Source organism: Octodon degus, unplaced genomic scaffold, assembly GCF_000260255.1.
Source record: "Octodon degus isolate 3935 unplaced genomic scaffold, OctDeg1.0 scaffold00057, whole genome shotgun sequence".
NCBI lineage: Eukaryota > Metazoa > Chordata > Mammalia > Rodentia > Octodontidae > Octodon > Octodon degus.
In genome coordinates, this window is record NW_004524633.1 from 9,059,731 (window position 1) to 9,078,812 (window position 19,082).

General features: G+C 46.5%; 1 protein-coding gene across 2 annotated transcripts in view; it reads right to left on the reverse strand.

The window, feature by feature from the left end:
• Ptger3 (prostaglandin E receptor 3) overlaps positions 1 to 19,075 on the reverse strand; it is a 74,709-nt gene extending 55,634 nt beyond the window's left edge. For both annotated transcript variants that reach the window (XM_023718278.1, XM_004633999.2), the window contains exon 1: positions 18,093 to 19,075. In XM_023718278.1, coding sequence (XP_023574046.1) covers positions 18,093 to 18,989 — 897 coding nt within the window. In that variant the 5' untranslated portion in view covers positions 18,990 to 19,075. The remainder of the gene's footprint in view (positions 1 to 18,092) is intronic.
• Positions 19,076 to 19,082: the final 7 nt, after the last annotated feature.

The following is a 19,082-nucleotide window of genomic DNA, read 5'->3' on the forward strand; positions in this document are numbered from 1 at the left end:
CATAATGCTCCTGCCTTAAAGCCAGCCCACTACGGACTGAATGCTCTGAAGTCATGAACCAAAACAACCCTAACCTCCTTTGACCTGCGGGGTATTTTGGCCCAGCAGTATAACAGCTGACTGATATACTAGGACAATGTTTAACAACTATGAAGTTACTCATGGTATTATCTTAGGGAAAATATTTTTCACAAATCCATTTAAAAAGTTACACTTGCTACAGGTATTTTGTTTTCTTTTTCTTTTTTTTTTTTTAGAAGGCCCAGTGAGATCTCAGGTGGATCTAGGAAGTTCATGTTTGGCAAATAGCCTAGATTATTTTATTTTAATAATTTTATTGATAAATAGCAATGAGACAGTTTCAAATCAAATTGCTAGGACAGTTTCAATAACTAACACACTGCATACATTCTTCTTAGTGGTTAATTGCTGTACAAGATGCGGACTTGATATCCTATTTACAAACACCACTAGAACAAATCATTCTAGAACAGAATGTAAGTATGTATCTATCCTAACCATTTTGAATACGCAGATACAAAATGAACATTTATCTGTATACCCTGCTACAGGTATTTTCAACAATTGTTTTGCAGGGGTTGGTAGATGAATGCTCTTGGGACTTAGGAATACTCAGTTACTCCTTTTATCAGAATAACTGTTTTTATTTATTTATTTATTTATTTATTGTATTTTTTAGGGAAGGGTCTGTGGGGTGTTCAGGGTCTCACTATTAGAACAAACTCGTAGTGATCCACCTGTTTACAGCCTCCCAAGCGCTGGGATTAAAGGCCCGCGCCACCACACCCAGTCTCAATTACCATCTCAGTGCACCCTGGGGATCCCCCAGGCCCTGCACCCACTTGCAGGCACTGGAGTCCACTGAGCTATTTGGCCAGCTCATAACTCTGTTTTTAATGCTTCTCTAAAAACTTTTAGTGAAATAGTTTCCTCAGTGAAAACAAAAGTGAGAAACTATTGGTCTAATGAAGGTAGCTAATGGAAATACAATTCAAGCCATAAGGGAGAGCCTTATACTCTTGAGTGTTCTACTAGAACATTGGAAAAAGGAAAAAGAAACATGTAGAACTAAACTGATAGATTTTAATTTATTCAATATATAAGAAATACCAATTTCAACCTAGAGCCGCTGTAAGTACTGTGATATTTTCCATCATTTAAATTAATCTTCCAACTCTGGTGCATCTTTCACATTTGTAGTATATCTCAACTTGAAACAACCACATATCAAGCGTCTAATGTCTGGATGTGGCTACCATATCACAGTGTAGCTTTAATGTCCGCTATTCTCTGGTGTGTCTCAGGCAGTATCTCAGTTAAACTATACAGGTTACAGCCCTGTAGCGTCCACCAGCGGCTCCCTGCCCAGCCTCTCGCTTCTCTACCTCCCATCTCAGTATGCCTATCTCACTGCCGCCAGGATGCGTCAGGGCCGAGCCCATTCACAAGGCAAGATCATGTTCCCCTTGCTAGCCAGGGAAATCCAAAAGGAAGAACATCTGGGAGAAAGTGCCTTATTTTCATAAAACAAAGCCATGAAAATCACAGCTCTCCCCTCTTTGAGATGAGCAGGAGCCTACACCAGCAACGGTCCAGCCACCTCCAGAGAAGTCACAGATCCCAGCCGATACTGAATGGCAAGTGAGGTCTGGGGCCGTTGTGGCCCGCAGCCTGTGGCTGAGCTTTCGGATGAACAGATTCTGAAGGCTACCCCACCTCTGGACTGGCAGCTGCTCCTTAAGTCACTGTGCTGTCCCATCTGGAAGAGCGAAGGAGACAGTATAATACAGGGAAACTCAAGCATCTTTGGGAACACGTGTTTCCCCCTTTGTTATTCTTAGTCTCTTTCTCTATTGTTTCTAAAATCCCATATTGCTTAACAGTTACCCCTGGGGCACCTTCCCAAATAGCTTTTATTTTTCTTTTCTTTGGATAGCAGGCACTAAAGCACTATTTTCTATTGTTCCTAACCACTGCTTCTAATTAACTTCTCTCTCCATTACAAAAACAACTGGTTTCTCCCATCTTAGTCTATCCTAAAGGTATTTTTGTCTTCCCAAGATTTTATTACTAGCAACAAAATGGAAGCAATAAAATAAATGAAAATGGCATAACGTTCTTAAAAATCTCAATTTTTTTCTGTATTCATAGTACCCATTATTCATTAGATACAAATTGGATTAGTGGATTCGAAATAAAACAGATCTGATGTGGTTAGTTCAACGCCGTTTACCAGCTGTGGGCCTTATAATAATATGTTGTTTGCTCAGTAAATTAAACAACAAGAACAAAAGCAAAGACTGGTATTACCTATGTCACAAGAATGATGTGGTTTTTTAAAAAAAATCTGATATATTTAAGATTCTTGAAGCCAGTCTTTATATCCCAATCTCCTTATTCCAAACTAGTCACCCTTTCTCTATGTTACAGTTCCCCATCTTCATTTATTCCACAGGCATTTGTTGAGTGGCTGCTATGGACTGTAGGTTGACCGGAGTAAGACAAGAGCGCTGATCTCATACACTTAGTCAAGTAAAGCTGTTAACAAGAGGAAAGCCATGCAGTTTGATGGTTAATGCAGAGGTAAGAAAATCAGACCAGTCTGGGTTGAAAGCCAGCTGTCCTCGTTGATATTTTTGGGACCCTGGAAAAGTTATTTGACATCTCAAAATCAGTTTCTTGATGTCAAGCTGGATATAGTGTTGTTGCTTAGGTTCGCATCTTGTGGCAGCAATTCTTATCAGAAAGGTAGAAATCACCGCAGTCCATGGGCACTGACATCAGTCTCCAGGTGCAGGGAAGACCGACCATCCACCCTGACCACAGGAGAGGCCCTGTGGAATCTTCCAAGACAAAGAGCTCATTTTCCTGAGCGCTACAATTTCTAGAAAGTGTAGAACATTCTAGAAATTACAAATTGATTTCTATGACTGAGGTAAGGATACTAAGCTCAAGATGAGAAACAATATTAGCTGGCAAGTATACCTAATTGCAAGATTTTGAAGATAGGACTAAAGAATCTAAGCTTCTTTAATGTGGTTGAAAGCATACTAGATAATACAATGTCTGGATTCCATGTGAGATTCACTGTTGGCAAAGGCTCTTTTTCTTCTCCATGAGAAAAGAAAAAAAAACAAAAAAACAAAAAAACAGATGAAAGCAGGTTTGCAAGGATCCCAATTGCACTATGTCAAGCAGAAAGTTTTAAAATTGTCAAAACAAATTTTCTAATTTTGACTGTAGTCAAACACTTTCCCACTAAGCAAAGAGAACTCAATAAACAGTTTTCTTTTATAAATAGTTGAGTGTGAAGACTACTTGTGTGTTGCAGCCTCTGAAATATTTTTGCCCAATAAAACTTTACCACTCTGTGTGAGCATTTCAGGTGTGAAAGTACAGAGAACTGGATGCAAGGGGCAACTAGTTCCAGGAAACACCACCTAAGTTACAGGTAATGTGGGGAGGTGAGATGGAATTCACCACAGATTGCAGTAGGACAAGTGAAGCGTGCTGCTCTCTATAGGGATTTGCAAATATGTTCCCTAGAGAGCCATGCCTCAGGGAAGACCGATCAGTGAATGAATTCAGGCATATTTCATAGGAAGTCTTCGGCTGTGATTAGCTGCCTTGTAGAGTTATGGTGATTTTTGTTTATTACTCTTGATCTATTCTTTTGTATGCAATGTTCCCAGTGGAGTGATTTGAAAATGTTTTTGGCACATAAAGAAAAAAAAACTAAGAAGCAACAAAGTTCTACAGTCTACCACAAGCTTGGAGTTTACCAAGTACTAAGCATATTTAATCTTTTGAACCTTTCCATGCACAGCTGCGAAAATCGGAGAGGAAAATAACAAACTTACAAATAAATGTTTGGGAAGCCGACAGCAGATAATACATTAAAGGGTAATTCTCAGGCACTCCACACGGTAGACACTCAGTAAACACAAGTCCTGCTATTCCCCAGACTCTGTAATTTCGTCTTTACCACTTTCCCTGCTATTCCATTTTCCCACGTTATACACACACACACGAGTTTGTAATTCACATTACTGTTGTGATGTTCCTAAGCATGAGTTAGATGGGAAGGAGAAAACCCTACCCTTTATTGTTAATGTCTCCATTGAGGAGAACTTCATCTCTGTATTCTGAGTGGCAGAGAAAGCTCAGCAATACTTTCTACTAGCACTTCCCATTTCAAAACCCTGCAGCTGGAGGTGCTCATCTCTGCTCACCCTTGACCAAGCCAGGGGCTGAAGACCCCAGACTGGACCAGTCCTGCACCTGGGCTTTGGATGCTGTGACACTAATGCATGCTAGAAGGGCACTTTGAGCTCTGAGCTGCACCCAGCCAGCCGTGTGCCGTGAGAGCGTGCACAGTAGGTTCTCGCTGGCTGTGCGGCCAGGAGCCCAGCACCCTGCTCACCCCGCCCTGCCTGTCTTCCCAACCTGGGTGGCAGCTTTCTATGGACTCTACGAGCTCCCAGATCTGCCCAGCACTTATTCTCTGTGCTTGGAGTCAGCTGGGGCTGAGTGCTATCCAGACCCAAGTCTAAGGCAGACACTAGAGCTCTCAAGTCAAGGTATTTCCAGGCTTCCTGATATGATGCTGGCCAGCAGTGTAAGTTAATTAGAAATGAATGCTAGAGGAGACAACTTTGAGATATTCCCTAATACCTGTCATAGAACTAAAGCTAATATGAAGAAGTTCGCTTTGAGAACCAAGCAAATCCTTCATCTATTCTTGGAGAAAATTACTACCATTAAATAAAATCTGCCACCCAACTGGAATGTTAGCATAGCCACTGATCTATGAAGAGAAAGCCAGTTGCCAGATAAACATCAAATCCAGGCTACCACTTGTCCTACACAGGAAAATCAAGACAGAATCCCTCTCTTCTTCAATGGTCACCTCACAATGGTATCTGTTGTATTTGCCAGCCTGTAGAGCCTTCTAAAGGCACCTCTGTTTCACTGTAAGCCTCTCAGTACATCCTTAACTCATTTCTGGAAAATTCCCTGAGCAAAATCTTTAATTATAACTTAGCAAAACTCACATTAGTCTTTGAAGATGAAACAGGGCACACGTATTTTTTTGTCATCTAACTCTGCAAAAAAAAGAAGTAGCTCTGGCATTTGAACAGTGTTTCACCATAGCACATACACTGAAGTAGTAGAATTCTGCTATAAAATCAGAATTAAAATCCCACACGCAGAGTGTAAAAGTGGACCTGTCAACTTGAAGCTTCAAAACAGGAATGCAGCTCTAGCCAAGGAGCTGGACTGGTTCTTTAGGAGCACGGTTTGACTTGGTAACTTTGAAGCAAGGAAAGATTCAAAGGTAGACACAAAGAACCCTGGCACGAGGCTTCCACCAGGCCATGCCCATTCTTGACACCCTAAAAATGATGTGAATCAAGCAACTACTTTCCCTCCATTTCACTCTTTTTACTCAAGCTAGTTTGTATTGGGTTTCTTGTATTTGTAACCAAACAATCTTCATTTTTAAAAGTAGGGAATATGAATTGGAGAATCGCTTTTAGTGTAGGAGAAGACAAACAAAAGTAATCACTCATTTAACAATAAACACAGTAGACAATTCCTTCAGAGACCTGGCCCAGAAATTAACTTAGTCTAGACCTTTGTTCTGAGCATCACGCTTCTTTAATATTCCATTATCCTATCAGCAAACTTTGCTACTTCTGCTTGTGTGTGACTGTTCTGATTCACATCTCAGAAAAAGAAACAGCACTTATGAGACACAAGGTACAACCCAGCTCGCCCTAGGACAAGTCTCAGGACGGTCTTCTCTTTCTGAAAGGGAAGCAATGTGGAAGTCATTTGTGGCTCCCTGAATAGCAGAAGTCCAGAGAGGAAGGAGGAGCCCTATTTCTTGCCCCAGTCTCAGGATGGGGATGAGGGAATGTCTGGGAAATTCATCGGCAAAAACGTCTCCTTGCCGAGTGCAACTGGGCTGTGTCCCCTCTCGCCTTCATGACTGACAGCTGCTGAGTGGTCTCTTGCTCCTACTTGCCTAACTGCAATTCAGTCTCCACATAGCTACCAGATGCATCTTTTGAAAATGTGACCCAGTCTCGTGGCTCCCCCTGCTTCCAGACCTCTCAGTGGTTCTCGGGAAACATCAATACTACTCGGTACGGTCTTAGAGCTCCGATCTCAACAACCTCCCTGACCTCGGCTTACAGGATTCCACCTTGTACTCTCATTGCACTTCGGTCTCACTGGCCCAGATATCATGTGTTCACTCAGCCCTAAACGCTCTTCCTATATAGATGGTTCCTACCTGACTCTTTCCTTTCCCCCCAGAGGCATTTTCTCTGACAACTCAATCTGCCCAGCCCCCAGGTCACCCTCTATTGTCTACATCAGCCTGATTGATTTTTCTCAATAGTGACTTTCACATCCTGAATTCTAGTTTATTTCTGTATCACCTCCCTCCTTCCACTAGAATGCAAGTTCCCTGAAAGCTTGCCACTGGTGTAAGTCACTGAGTTACTGCCACCCCTGGGACCGTGCACAACACCCAGGACATACTCAGGAAGCAATGCTCAAGTGTGTGCATGTGTGAATAAAGTCCTGAAGGTTCTGAGATTAGTTTCTGTATTGAAAATACAGAAAATAATATTGTTTTTTATGAATCACAACTGCAAGCTTATATAGGAAATCACTGCGTAGATGACACATTCCTTGAGGACAAGGGTCCGTGGTTGCTCTGTGGGACTGCAGCTTGGTTTCTGATGCACAAGTGATAGTTGATAAATAGTTGTTAAGTGAATTAATGGATTGCTGTCTCTGCCCCTGCCACTGTCAAGGTCATTCAAAGTTCTTCTCTAGCTTTAAAAAAACTAAGCAGAACTCTTCAAAGGCTATCACAGAATTAAGCAGAAGTTGTTTCTCATGAGACTGAGTTGTTTCGAAGGGCTCACCGAGGCTGAGTTCGATGTCTTGGATGGATTTAGCCCACATACTTTCTATGTTCATGTTGACTTGGGGGAACAGCCCAAAGTCACACAGTTCCAGACCAGGTGAATTGGGGAGACATAGTGAATTAGGTGTGAATTAGGTGATGGCATACAACTAAAGACACTCAAGAAAGAGGACTCCAGAGCTGCTCCAGGGTGTGGCAAGAGCAAAGGAATAAACATGCTCCAAACGCAAGGGAGAATGTTGAGGCAGATTAATCTTAACATATCTTTTACAAATGTAATGCAGTTTTAAAAATCAAAGGACTCAGCATACAATTTGATACATGCTCGGTTTTATCTTTAAGAAATGTTCCTCTTTCATTCTGGAGCTGTCCGGCTACATCCAGCCTCAGCCTAAGTGCACGCATGACCACTCTGAACACTCACCCCTGCATCCTTGCCACCTTCCGAAGCTGGAGTGGAGGTCCCCTTTCATGTTTTTATGAGGTGTAATAAAAATGTGAATGTTGCTGCCAAATGCCATCCAACAGAAAGGCAGGGCCATAAAATGTGCCAGTGTGTCCTTGTCCACCTCTGAGGACATAGCGTTTATGATGTCTTGGAAGAAAACTGGAGAAGGAGTAAGAGCAGCCTGGAAAGCCATCCACCTAGGAAGAGTGGAAGACCTGGGTGAGAATGACAGGGACAGCACCGTAGGCCCAGGCGGGTGGGGATCCAGAGTACAGAGCCTACCCTTGGTGCCCTCACAGATGCCAGTCCCAGGCCAGGGAGCCCCACCTCTGCATCCACAGGGGCACCCTTTTGACAGCTCCGGGGGAGGGTACCTTCCTCTTGGCAACCTAACATGTTCCCCATTTTGATGTAGGCAAGGTGTCATCCAGAGCTGCCTCACCATTCTGTCCAAGTGGGCCAAGTGGGTCACATTGGGGCAGGTGTCCCAGAAGCAGGGCCACTTGTGGTGGTCAATGTGGACTGATTAGTTCTCCATTGTGGAATTCTGTGCCATAGACACACACAAAGGCAGCACAGTGAACACCACTCTGGGGTGGGTTGCTGCTCGCCTGGGAGAAGGAACGTAGAGTGCTACCCACCCAGCATCTTCCGGGGAGGAAGAAACCAACAGTCCAGGAAGTTGGGGCACAATGGTTTGCCCACCTTCACTAGAAGATAGAGACACCTGGAAAAGCTGCAGAGGAAGACACGCGTAGATGAGGTGCATGTAATCTGGACCCCATGGGTGCAAGGAGAGGGCTGGTTCTGGAGCAGCACTGGCTGAGGGCAGCAGGCTTCTGGGTGCCTGGGTCCTCTGCAGAATCTGAGCATCATGACAGGCCGAGGAGTGCGCTCTCTAACAGCAGGGTCCAAGCACAAACTAGCTTCAGCTTGGGCAGGGCCTGTGCCTACAGGGGCATTGAGCAGCCCTGCCCTCTGGCCCATAGAAGGCCCATGAGCAGCAGAGGCCCCGTGGGCAGTAAACGCAACCGCAGTAAGCCCCATCTGTGTATTGAGGTGGTCACGTCTGTCTATCAGCATCAAAAGCATCACGAAGGAAGAGACCACGCGTGCTTGGTTTAGCATCAAGCCTGCCCCAGACAGCTGCACAGACTACACCCTGCTCAGCTCAGGAAGCGTCATCCGCACACAGTGCCATTCATCAAAATAGCGCTCCCAGGAGCTATGGGACCGCTTGACCCTCCCAGGATCATGGAGCAGCCCCGTTCCCGCTGCATCACCAGGGGGTCACAGTGGTAGGAACACAGTGAACACTTGGAAAGTACTACAGAAGGACCACTGGATAAAACACTTGTCATCTTTGTCTCTTTCTATACATCCTGATGCTGCTTCTTAAGAAGCTTTGAGGTTTTTTACCCCAGGTATCTAGCTCAGTATCTGCAGAAGGGGCCTGTTTTTCTTTTTAGAGCCACAGGAAGTTGGAACTGGGTGGAGGCGTAGAGCTGGTTATCACTGTGTGTTAATGATGAGAAAGGAAAGACCAGAAAGGTAAAGTGCGTTCCCCCACACAGTGAGACAGCGGAAGCAGACCAGGGTCCTGGCCATCCGGGGCCCTCGGCTTGGCCGCGGGCTGCGGGGTCTTCGTGCTCCTGGGGAAAGGCACGTGCGAGCTCTGATTCCGAGAGTGCTTCCCACAGCAAGAAGGGACCAGGGAGAGCTCACGCATCACGACAGCACCTACGGCTCCACCGGGCTGTCTTGTGAATTCTCCAAACTTAACCTTATCTTTGCAATGTCCCTTTCGTCACTTCCAGAGTTAACAATATCCTTCCTTGCCCAAGTTCTCATGCATTGTACCAACAGCAGCAGATCCTGAACCACAGAAAAGGACACTTATTGCGGACTCTGAAGCAGAAACAAAAATATACAAACCAAATCTACCTTCAGGAACTGTCACAGATTTAGTGAAGAGTGTGTGTCAAAAATTACACTCAATTTTTATATTAATAAATGCTTAAAGTAGGGCTTTCAGCTCCAATATAACTTCCTACTTTTTTTTTTTTTTTTTTTTTTGTGGTAGCAGGGATTAAACTCAGGACCCTGCGGTTGCCAGGCAAGCGTTTATTCTGCTAAGCTATCTCCCTGGGCTCTTACTTTTTTAAAAAATGTATTTAGTACAGGGTCTACAGGGTCTCACTACACAGATCAAACTCATAGTGACCCTCCTGTTCTCAGCCTCCCAAGTGCTGGGATTACAGGCACATGCCACCATGCCTAATTTCAATCACTGTATCAGTGAGCCCCGGTGCAGGGCCAGCACGGCATGCTGGGGATCAAACCCCGGCCGCTACACTCTGCCTACTCAGGCGCTTTATTCCATTGAGCTATCTGGCCAGCCCTAACCTCTTAACTTTTGTTTTACCAAGATTAAAAAAAAAAAAATTTAGTGCAGGATTTAGTGTGTATTTTTATTATGTGACTTCCACTTAAATTAGTAGCTTTTTTTCTTTTTCTAGCAGAATTAAATTGTGAATCATCAAGCCTCCACTTCTATATCAGCCACTTCTTGCAGTTCTGGGTTTACGATCCTCCATCTACCTGCCACCAAATCAACCCTGCTAAAATCACAGGCAGATTCTGAGTAGCCCCAAGGTCGGGCCCTGAAGCGTCCTTGTGACGATTACTGCCCCGAGACTACCTGGGCTGTCCCTCTGCAGCAAGCTAAGCGCTGGGCTTCTGCAGGCTGCAAAAGAACACGATTGTGCTGTCCCTGCCTGGGCAAACCGTGCGAGTTGGGGCAATCCTCACGCTTCGCTCTCAGTGAAGACGTGTAAATTCAATGTCAGGCTGTGAGCAGGCAGCAGGGCTGCTTTCATTCCACTCTTTCTGACTATCTGTGAAAACATGAGGACAGCGGAGGTGCCGGCGGCACCCTCAGGGAGACTGCAGAATGCCCTGGCGTAGCGCAGTAAGCTAGCTTCACGCGTTTCGCTGAAAACAGGTCTGATCTGTCCACACAGAGGAACGGGAGGAAGGCGCTGGGCGGAAGGGGCAGCCGCCACCTGGGATGTGGCCGTGGGTGCAAGCTCACTGGCCTCCTGCCCTGGACAGGCATGAGCCAGGTCTACATGCGGGCAGAGGTCTTCGGAGCAAGAGCAATGGGATCCCCCACGTTGTGAATTTAGGGAGCTAACAGGAGCTATGAAGGGGCTTCTGAGAAGTGGAGGGAGGTGGTACCTGGGAGAGAAGGGAAGGGGTACATTGCGATGCCTTAAGGAAAGTGTGTCACATCTACTTTCATGTTTTCCTTTGTTGTTGTTGCTTTTTTCCTTTTGGAAAAAGGTACATTCTCTATCACACTTTTGGTTTTGCTTTGCTGGTGAAGAATTAGGTACTTGGCCATGTTCTGGGGTACTGCTTGTCATCTTTCGTCAGGCATTTTGAGGACAAATCTATCTGAACAAAAAGTCATTTTGTTATCCAAAATATCAGACAAAAGCAGCTTGTGAAGAGCACTCAGACATAAAGTGTCCTCACAGCACTGTGCCTCTTTCCGCTGGGTTCACATATATTTATCTTGTTTCTCATTACATTCTGCGAAACAGGGAGGGTAGGTGTTTTTATTCCAATTTTCCAGAGGACAAAAGAAAGTAATGCACGAAGACATGAAGGGACTGGGCCAGCCAGAGAGCTCAGAGAACTAAAGCAACTGCCTAGGCCAAGCGCAGCAGCCAGGATTCGATCCCCAGCATGCTGGGCCGGCCCCGCCCCCGCCCCCGGGGCACACTGAGATGGTGACTGAGACTAGGCATGGTGGCGCGCACCTGTAATCCCAGCGTTTGAGAGGCTGGAAATAGGAGGATCACTATGAATCTGATCTACATAATGAGACCCAGTAGACCCTATAGACCCTGTAGATCCTGTCCTAAATACATTAAAAAAAAAAAAAAGATATGGAGGGACTGACAAAGTTCACACACCTACTTGCCTTCATAAGTGATACTGAATCTGCAGCTAGATTCTGGTGCTCAGGTATTCAGCCAATAATGTGAGAGGAGCAAAGTCTGTACTGCAGGAAGTTAGGATAGTTCCTAGGAAAAGAATCTATAATGCATAGCACAGAGTCTGTGCCTGCCTTCAGGAAATGCAAAGAACAGAAAGACACTGAACAGTGCAGAGAAGTGGGACTCAGACTGTGACAGGGAAATGCAGGGCGCTGTGGGCGGGACTGGGCCACCCAACCAAGCCTGGAGAGTGAGGGATGCTCTACCTAAGGAGGAGAAGTGGAGCCTTGGGCAATCCAGAGGGCGGCTAAGTGACATCACAGCTTCCACTCTGCAGGGCCAGTTCGGAGTGTGTGTATCTATGTGTCTCTTGTTTAAGAAGCCATGCATTGGCCATCTGTCATGTCTTTATAAGAATAAATTATCATGTTCATTTGTTTATTGATAAAATAAGAGAACCCAAAGAAACATTGATTTACCAGCTGACCATGATGGGGTGTGCCTGTGAGCCTGGGCAACTTAACAACTGAGCAAAACCTTATTTTAATATTAAGACAAGGAGGAGCTGGGGAGATAGTTCAGCAGTCTAAGCACCTCTCTGGCAAGCACAAGGACCTGGGTTTGATCCCCAGTACTGCATGTTGCACTGGGTATTCCAGGTGTGCCTTGCTATCCAGTAAAACCTGGTGTGGTGGAGCATGTCTGTAATCCCAGTGTTGAGGAGGCTGTGACAGGAAGATCACCATGAGTCTGAGATGCATAGTGAGGCCCTGTACCAAATAAATAAATTTTAAAAAAATAAAATTTAAAATTAAGACAAGGAGCAAAGCTTGGGATATAGCTTAGTGACAAGGCCTGGTACCATTTAAAACAAAGAAACAAAAGCAAAAATAAACAAAACATATTCTACTATCTTTATAACAGCTAGAGCTTTCTGAAGAAAAAGGATTTGATAAAATGGTCTAATAATCCTCCAGAAGCATATCTGGGGAGAAACGAACTAAAAGCTTCCCATTTATCACTAGGGTAAGGAGTTACAGAAATTCAGGAAGGCAGAATTTGACATGTAATTGTTGACCTTGAAGGCATAAGGTCTTGAAGCGTGGAAGAGCGAAGCGTGGAACACTGGTGGGTTGTAAAAGTGCTACAGAAATGTTGACTGTTTTGGTGAGGATTTCCCATGAATCTTCCCCAGCAATGCAGAGGCAGAGCTGAGACCGATAGTGCACAGGGCCTAACCTACTACCCCTTATCACCCCCAGACCACCACAGCCGGCTTCAGGTGCCTGTGGGGCACCCTCCTCAGTGCTGTTCCCAGAAAACTGAACCCATGGAAACTTTCATAATTGAGTCATTGACCTTTACAGCTTTTTCAAAGAGAAAGGCTAATGAGCCACATTTATTCTACAACTCTAGCCCATCTGAATCTCCTCAAAGATGATGACTAAAGAAGTTTTGAAATTCTGTCTGCTAAACCCAACTGTTAAACCTGCATTCTTAAGCAGTGATTTATCGCACTCATCTTAGTTATACTCACTTCTGGGCACATCATTCACATAATCACCTCCTATTTACTACGGCCAAAGGCCCCACCACACAGGGGCTCCAACCCTTAGAAAACAGCAGCCGAACGACACCCCTATGAGCTGTCCATTTTGGTTCACTGAACTGAGATTCTCTCATTCTTAAAAAAAAAAAAAAAAATTAAAAAATCACGAGTGTGCTGTCAGTAAGGAAAGATCCCACATGTGCAGTAGCCCTACCTCTGTGTTTACCGATGTACACATGGGCGTATAACTACCCCCGTGCTGCTGTCAGAACTAGAATTCTGGATTCGGAACTAAACAGACAGCACAGCTGAAGAGAAACTCAGAGTCTGATATCCTGACTGATCAAATTGGGGTTAATATCCTTCCTCTGTTCAAACTTTTCACCTGAATGATATCAATGACAGTGAAAATCTTACAGGAACAACGACATGAGGTAATGAACAGGGAAACAGGAGATGCTCACTAGAAAGCTCCAGTCAGTCATTGCTGAACTCGACTATTGCAGCAGCAGCAGCAGCAGCAGCAGCAGCAGCAGCAGCAGCAGCAGCAGCAGCAGCAGCAGCAGCAGCAGCATTTTCCCCTCGCCTTTCCTTCTGTGCCATGTCTCTCCCCGCTGTCTCTAGGGGGATGCCCTAGTCATGCTCAGAAGCAGCCATTGCTGATTTTCTTCCTCATCTTCCAGCCCACCCCAACCACACATTGCAACCCTCCCAATACACTGTCCTCCCTATTTGAAAGTTCAAAATAGAGCTCTTAGAGTCTATCAGGAAGACAGCAGAATCCCAGCACTGCTGCCTATAGCCCGAATACCTCAGTCAGAATCCATGAACATGTTCAAGCCAAGGTCCACTGGGATGTACCGGGCGTGCCCTGCCCCCACCGGCTGGCCTCCTGGGCTTGGAGTAAGGCAGGAGCTTAAGTTAGGGCATCACTCCTCTTCCCGATGCCCACTCCAAATTCTCTTGGAATTTGTTCTGAGAGCCAAATGGGCACATTATATCCTTTACTGCGCAATGGTTCTTTAGCTGTTCCACTTGTAAATGTGAGTGTTGCTTCTCTGAATGCACTGTGACGCCTGGACCAGTTTTTACTGAGTCCCTTTCGGGCTGGCGCTGGAGCTCCATGATTGGCGCCTACCCTGCTTTGATTCCCCGTATGACCACCCCCACTCAAAGCAGTCAAAACCAATTCTAGTGAATAGCCCTCCTATCAAAAACTGTGCTGAGGAAAAGGGAAAGAATTCGGAAGAATCTCAAATTTCAATAAACGTTTTAAAAAATTTTTCCTAAAGTATAGGTTCACTTGATTAATCATTTAAGCATTTTCTTAAATATGGCAGAAGTTGGCAGGCAACATGATTGGGAATTGAACAGTAGCACTATATACTTTAAAATAGCATCAGTTCTGTAAAATAATAAATCACTTATCTACTGCATGGGGCTTAATAAAAGCAAATGCCTGTTAACTATTCAGTGATTCCTTAAATTAAAAAAAAATCACAAATACAGTGAGAAATATCTTCTCATATTAGAGGACAGCTTCTTGTAGTTGTGGACACTAAATAAGGAGTTTGCTGATTCTAAGGCCAACACTTCCAAGGCTACTTTCACCCTGTTCAGGGCTAGAGAGGAGGAGCCACTCTTCCTACCCACTCTGCACCATGTTCATGGCTAGCTTTGAGCCACAGGTTTAAAGATAGCTGCAGTATTAGCCAGAATGACTTGTCTGGGTGCCGGGTTACAGCATGGCTTCCTTTAAACAACATGCCAAGGCTTCCTATTTCTAGAGGCTTGGACATTATTTCTAATAACTGGACTGTTTGGCGGACATGGTTCCTGAACACCAAAACATAACAAGTGGAGCAGACAGCACTGCGGAGTCAACTGGCCAATTCTAGCAGAACGGCAATACGACACTTTACATAAACAGCGATAAGGCCTTGCGGACCAGCTGCCACAGCTGTATTATTTTCCACTTAATTTCACATCTCATACTTTATCATCCCCTACTTAATTTTGTACTGTATTTTGTGAAGTTTCTAGGAAAAAGAAAAAAGAAAGCTGTTGCTTGAGCCACACACAAACCTTCCATCTAAGTATTTATGTAGTAAGAACTTGTAGCAGGCGGTTCACTTCGTGCAATGGGAACTCCGGTCTACTGAATTTCTCAGTGTTGCATCATAGTTCTCTCCAAGGGAGGTGAGTTCAGGGCCCTCACAAGGAAAGAGCTGACACAACCAAATCAATACCTCATGTCCAACATGCAAGAGCTAATGGGAAACCTACATTTCACCCACCGTTTAAATGGGTGTAATGACTTCTCACTTTAATGTGTAATACATGGAAAATTCCATTCACTAGGTTCTTGCGTTTTCATTCTTATAATTCCTAAACCTATGAAGAAAGCCCTTTTACAGGTTTTCTTTCTCAGAAGTAATGCCAACTTTGTGTCACAGATTTTTTTTTTTTTTTTTTAAGGAAAGAAAGGTTTTGTTTAGCTCACAGTTTGTGGAGTTGTCAGGGCCTAATCAGCTGGCTCCACGGCAGGGTGGCAGAGGGCAGCTGCTCATGGTGGTGGGAAACAGCAAAACAGTAAGCCCCCAAAAGGGAGGAGCAGTGACAGTGGCAGCGGCGGCAGACGCCTGTGCCACAGAACTCTGTGAAGATATGAGGAGATTTAATTTCAGCAGTGAACAAAACAGAAGATGGAACCAATTCCTCCAAAAGGAAACCACCTGTATTCAAGTTGTGGATTTACCCTTGATAGCATTGCAAGTTGAGTTTCCTTAGTGCTGATGAGAAGTGAATTAATAAAGTGATAAAATGCTATGCATCGATAAATGTTATCTGAATGAAGCAATTAACTGAAATTCAGTAAGATTAATTTTAAATATACTATTCTCTGCAGAGAGTGAGTTTGGTCATCTTAACTTCAAGTTTTTCAGATCCACTTATGTTCTTCCTGAGACTCCTATAGTCATGTTATTTAACCTGAGGTTCCAAATAAAAAAGAACATAGTTTCTTTTCTACTTAAAAACAACAACAAAAAATGATAAAGTACACAAGTCTGACTCGTGCTCTACGGGCAAGCATTTTATTCACATTATTTAACTGAGTTTTTCTAGCTATAGATAGTGTGACATGGCAAACTCCACATGTGGGGCTCGGGTAACAATTGTGAAAATTCATATATTCCACTTGTCTTTCAGTTAGGTTGGCCTCACTATCACGTTTATTTTGAGAGCTCTTTTTATCTCCTGTCCAGCTACCTATGTACTCTACATTTCAAGCATAGAAATGAATAGGTCCTTCCAGCAGAAAAGTATAAAAAGGAGATATATAAAGTAAAGCCATATTAATATGCTGAGCCGTGAAAGGCTCAAGTCAACAACTTCTGTGGATAACCCACTACTATGGTGGACTGCTGGACTGTGTTGGATTGTTTTGCTGAGTTCAAGCACCTGTAGTATTTAGATGCCAATAGAATACCCATCTCTGACAGGACTAAACAAAAAAAGGGGATACAAAGGAAAGGCCACTTTGTATTTGTATATACAGAATAGTTAGGATATACAGCTACTTTCGCTTAATTCAATGAGAAGAAAGATTTGTACTCATAGTGTTTGGACAGGATATCCTGTCTGCATCTTGTACTATGGAAAACCACTAAGAAGATAACAATGTTCAATGTATTAATTATTGAAACTGTCCTATTAATCAGTTTTGGAAAAAAAAAAGGGAACAGGTCAAAAATTAGTGCTGGTTTTAATAACCAGGTGATATCACCCGAGCTCCAGCTCACACCCCAGAGCCGGGACCACAGCGCAGCGCCTGGTGGGTAGCTAGGTGCCAATGTGCGGCTCGTGTCCCCGTGCATCACAGACTTGAAGCCAAGGCCTGTGTTCCCAGGTCTCTCTCTCTCACTATTTACACACAGGAATTCTCCAATATCAGCTTTGTCAAACACGAGAGAAAAAGGAGCCGCCTCTGTCCTACAGGGCACAACACTGTCAATCAATACCTTTAATGTCGCTGAACTCTACTTTTACGTTAGTTAAAATAGTGACTTTGATGTTATGTACTCTTCTACACATTGATAAAAACAACTGCAATGGGTTTCGAAAGCAACCTGCGTGTGTTAGAGGTTCTCCACAGCTGTGTAATGAGTTTCTGAGTCCCTTGCACAGTTGGTGAGCGCTGTTACTGTAATTGGGAGGCTCTGTCTGCGATGTCGGTCAAGCCCTGCTGTCCGCGTCCACAGGAGGCGCCTGTTCTTCAGCAGTTAGTGAACAGCGCCTACTCACAGAACTTTGGAGCTTAACAGCCCCAGCAAAACACCTCAAGACATTCCGCGTGGGAGTGGAGCGAGCACTCAAGCACTGAACACGGCCTGCTCCCCTGCAGTGTGCTGGGGTGCGGAGGTGGGGAGTCGGGAGTCCTTATCTCCTACCCCGAGGGCGCACCTTACCCAAGGCTGCGTGATTGCTACAGGGCAGGAGACGTGGCCTGAGACTGTAGCTCCCGGAGAGTCTGGGACTTATGGGCGGGGGCCGAGGGCGCGTGCAGCTCCAAGCCCTAAGCCGGGTGTAGAGGGAATACTAAGGTTAGACCCTCGGCGGGCTGAGATGCGGCTTGATACTGCCAGGCACGGTGCTTGCCACACCAGCCCAAGTCGCAGGTAGGGGGCTTTTGCAGACCCCAATTTTCCTGCCTTAGCGCAGCACAAGACACCAGGGAGGTAGCTCAGTGGCTTAAGCGCCTGCCTGGCAAGTGCGAGGTCCTGAGTTCATACTTAGGGGGAGAGAGAGAGCGAGAGAGCGAGAGAACCAGAAAACACACGGCGACAGCCCACACTGGTCATCGTCTCCTTTCTCTACTTCTTGTGCACCCAAGACAAGCACAGGCAGTGCAGGCATACGGGCAGTCCCTAGCCCTGCTCGCACAGGAGTGAGAGCGGCCCCGGGTCGCTTCACGCGTACAGCCTGCGCACAGCCAGGGCCCCTAGCCCCTGGACGGCGCTCAGCGAGCCCCGGCGCGAGCACAGCCTTGCAGGCGCCGCCAGTCCTGCCGCCCTCTCCACTTCCAGCCCCCGCGACCCTGCGCGCCCGGGAACCACCTACCAAGAGCGGCGACCAGCACACCGACAGCACACACATGATCCCCATGAGCTGCAGCGCAGTCTCGGTGGTGATGCGACCCCACTGCGCGCTGGACTGCGCTGCCGCCGCCTTGGCCCGGCAGCGGGACACCAGGGCCTTAATGGTGGCCAGGTTGCAGGCGAAGGTGACAGCCAGCGCCAGGAGCCCCAGAAAGGCGAAGGTGGAGGCGAAGAAGAGGTTGCCCCAGTCGGACGCCGAGCTGGTGCCGTTGCCCCCTCGCGCGGTGCTGATGAAGCACCACGTCCCGGGCCACTGAACCGTGTACTGGCCCACGCCCAGCACGGGCAGCAGTGCGAAGGCCAGCACGGCCAGCCACACGCCGAGCAGCACGGCGCGCGTGGCGCGCGTCTTCATGTGGCTCGCGTACCAGTGCGGTGCGCGGATGGCCAGCGCGCGCTCGACGGCCATGGCGCTGGCGATGAGCAGCGAGCACAGCCCGAAGACCGTCATGGTCAGGCCGAAGAAGGTGCAGAGCCGGCCCGACGGGTCGTGCTGCTCCCAGCGCTGCTGCGACAGGTACACGACGATGACCACGGGGCTGGTGAGCAGCTGCCCCACCAGGTCGGTGAGCGCCAGGCAGCCGATGCACAGCAGGAAGGACTTCTTGCGCCTGCTCTCCCGGCGCCGGTAGCTCCGCGACACCAGCAGCATGGCGAGCGCGTTGCCCACGAAGCCCGTGAGCATCATGGTGATGGGGAAGGCCACGGACACCGAGCCGCAGTCCTCGCCCGGGCCCGGCGCGCGGCTCAGGTTGCTGCGCGCCCCGGCGGAGCGCTCGGGCGCCCACATGCCCGGGTCCGAGTGGTTAAGGCGGGTGCAGAAAGGGGCGCCCCCGCCGTCGCCCCGGGGCTCCTTCATGTCGGCCTCGAAGGCAGGACGCGGCGGGGCTCGGAGCGCAGCGGCAGGCGAGGCGGGCGTGCGGGGCGTGGGAGGGGGCCCAGGGCGGCGGCG